At 39.8% G+C, this 3,083-nt stretch overlaps 1 protein-coding gene across 11 annotated transcripts in view; it reads right to left on the bottom strand.

Annotated features, from left to right (window-relative positions):
* The window catches only part of LOC108751379 (microtubule-actin cross-linking factor 1), a 102,843-nt gene that overhangs the window by 40,477 nt on the left and 59,283 nt on the right, over window positions 1-3,083 (bottom strand). The window contains exon 1 of one of the 11 annotated variants that reach the window (XM_018491509.1): window positions 1,319-1,375. The exons of the other annotated variants lie outside the window; for them this stretch is intronic. Within the exon in view, the coding sequence (XP_018347011.1) occupies window positions 1,319-1,333 (15 nt within the window). The 5' untranslated portion in view covers window positions 1,334-1,375. Of the gene's footprint in view, window positions 1-1,318; window positions 1,376-3,083 lie in introns of those variants that run through there. 11 annotated transcript variants of the gene reach the window in all.

Raw genomic sequence — 3,083 nt, 5'->3', positions numbered from 1 at the left:
ATATATATATATATATGAGAGAATAAAAATTAATCTTAAATATTTATTTAAAGGTATTTTATTTTTAATATTATCAAATATTTCTCCTCACTTAATTTCGAGGTAAGAACGAATCATTTAGCACTCAATCTAATATATGCCGCGAGGTATAAAAATTTATAACTCTCTGGTGATTCATTTTACTAAATAAGCGTATATTTGTATTACGCATTGAAAGCCGAGCGCGAATATAGAAGTCGGCAATAAAGTAGCATATGTGAGTTCATGAATTTGAATGTCAACAATAAAGTAGTAAATATTAGTGGTCATAATAAACATCGATCACGAAATATTCATTTATTCGAATGCACGTTCGAATACTTAAATTAAGCAAGTGGCTATCGATTATTTTTAACGGAAATAGGATAATAAAAAATATCGGCAGATGTACTCAGAGCATCGTAAAAGATGGCAAATAATGTTCGTCAAAGAGTTCCTTAAACATAATCTTGATATCATTCTTGATGTATGAATACATTTGAATGACAAGAAGGTTATATTATTCAGAATTTAGAAAATAATATTACCCCCCCCCTTTCTCTCTCTCTCTCTCTCTCTTTCTCTCGTATCATTATTAAAAAAACGCATTTATGAAAGAGTAAGTTATAAAACATGTTATTAAATAAAAAATGATTTCAAACGTGTCAAGTTTTGGACAGATTAAGTTTGTAGAGAATCTGCAGCTAATCCGTTACCTCTTTGAGGACCACAGAAAAACATTCCACACACATATGATTACAACTCAACTCATTTTGACATATGTTAACCAACAGCTCCAAGATCTTAAATTTTACAGTAATTACAAAAACTCATGAAATAATTAAATAATACCCAAATAACGAAATAGAACTTAAGAACTTCATTCCGCGGTTTCCACTTGTTAAAATCGCGAATGCGATAAATATCCATTCTCTCCTTTAGATTAACTCCAATCTCGATTTAACTTTGTATCTTTATTCAATTTTAAAAATGAGAAAGAGATAAAATGTACAACCGAGATTATAGTTAATCTACATTGGTAGAAATGGACAAAAGTCAATGGGCAGTTTCACGATTGTCTGCCAACATGTGACTCGATCGGCACCCCATGGGCGTCATCCTCAAGAACGCACGTCTTGCTGCGACAAAATTATTTCATAATCAATCTCTTGTCAATTTGTCACTCGCTTCTGACACGTTTGAAACCGCCGGTATCCGATTTCACCGACGGATACCGGCGTATCTCGTTTCCGGAGCGCGCGACGCCCGTCCCTTCGCGATATGCGCCGTCCTTTCGTACCTTTCGCACGATCATCGTGATCGCTCATCGGAGCACGTCGGAACGAAATCGCTTTCGCGTTCCCTATCGCTCACGGCGACGACGTCTCTAATCGTTTGCGCGACCGGCGAGGAGCATGCTCGACGAGCATACGGTCAGCCGCGCAACCGATACCGTCTCTGACTGCGGTGACTCGGCTCTCTCTCTCTTTCGATGACGCTGGCCCTCGGAGGAGACGCGAGTGGTGGCGCCGACGCACATCCCGGTCCAGTGGCGCGTTTAAGCGTGGGCGCTTAACTGGCGTAGTTCGTTCAAGCTGTTCTAAGACCCCGAGGCTCTCCTCTCGGGTCGTCAAAAATCGGCCTCGCACGATTCAACGAGTGGATTTCTGAACGACCGTATCATTAATTTGGATTACGTAATCTCGACTGCGACTCTTCATTTCACTTTCGAGGAGAAACCTATTTTGCATTTTCGGCAATTGCTATCTGACGCGAGTCGTTCGTAGCTCGTTTAATATTTCTGGTCACACACGAGTGCTCCTCGGAATCGTAAATACCCTGCTTACATCGCGATGATAAACGATGCGTTAAAAACCAAGGATATTCCCAAGACCGACGGTCTTATCTCTCGTTCAATCTTGGCACTCGTCGCAACGGGAATTTGCTATTGATTCGTAAAATGTATCATGCTTTTCCAACCGCTTTATTTATTGCAAATTAAAACTGAGAATTTTAATTGTCAAAGCAAGACATTCAAAAAAATAACGCGACGAGAAGAAAATTGTGAAAGTAAAATCCGCGAACTCTGCCTTTTACAGAAATCCAATATTAATCAATTTAATACTGAAAGAAAGTGATTAATTACTTATTATTCCAAACTAATCTCAATTTCAATCTCTAGTCTGACACGGGTCTAAACAGACGTGTATTCGTTTTCATTTTTCAGCTTAAATTAACATAATCGTCCGACACATTGAGGGGCCTCAACAGGTGTAAACGCCACTGCTTTTTCGTGCCGCTGTCTTCGTGTCTATCGATCCTCGCACGAGACCGACACGACTAGCGGGAAAGATGAAAAGCCGCCGAAGGCGAAAATCGGCCGCGTGTTAAAACGACTATTTCGCTTGATCCCGACCGACCTCGAGGTATCAGCGTGACAAACGTGATAGCGCAATCTCGACAACGATGACGAACGTACGCGAACCGGTCGCAATAAAAAAAAAACCAACAAAAAAAAAAGGTATTCACACCTTCCGGCTTATATGCGATGCCTGGCGAGGCGCGTAATGGTACCGAGAAAAATAGTCGCTATTTCTGATGTCGTCGTCATTCCGAATATAATTATACCTGCGGGAGATGTGGGCACACATACGGATTCTCGACATGAGAGCGCTCGTTCATTGCCGCTCATTAATTTCAGCTTATGTCACATACGCGGTTGCCGAGGCCGAGGAATCTCGATCGAGTCATTTCTCGGAGGATACGCCTCCCTAGTTTCGTATCAAAAAGCCCACACGCGTGCCTTTCAATCGAATTTGTCACATGTAACCTTCGGGGAGCATGTTGAAAACTGAACGCACTTTTACTTTCATTTATCTCATGTATACATATATTGCTCATGTTCATTTCTACCAATGTAGATTAACTTTCATCTCGTTAACTTGTTCTTTATCTTTTCCCCCAGTTTTCCAAATTGCATTTCAAAATTAATATTACATAATTTTAATGATTCAAAATATTCAACACTTTTTTTTATTGTAAATAGAAGATAATAAATGAAATAA

This window comes from Trachymyrmex septentrionalis, unplaced genomic scaffold, assembly GCF_001594115.1.
Source record: "Trachymyrmex septentrionalis isolate Tsep2-gDNA-1 unplaced genomic scaffold, Tsep1.0 scaffold44, whole genome shotgun sequence".
In the NCBI taxonomy this organism is placed as follows: domain Eukaryota; kingdom Metazoa; phylum Arthropoda; class Insecta; order Hymenoptera; family Formicidae; genus Trachymyrmex; species Trachymyrmex septentrionalis.
This window is presented reverse-complemented; position numbering and strand designations above follow the sequence as displayed.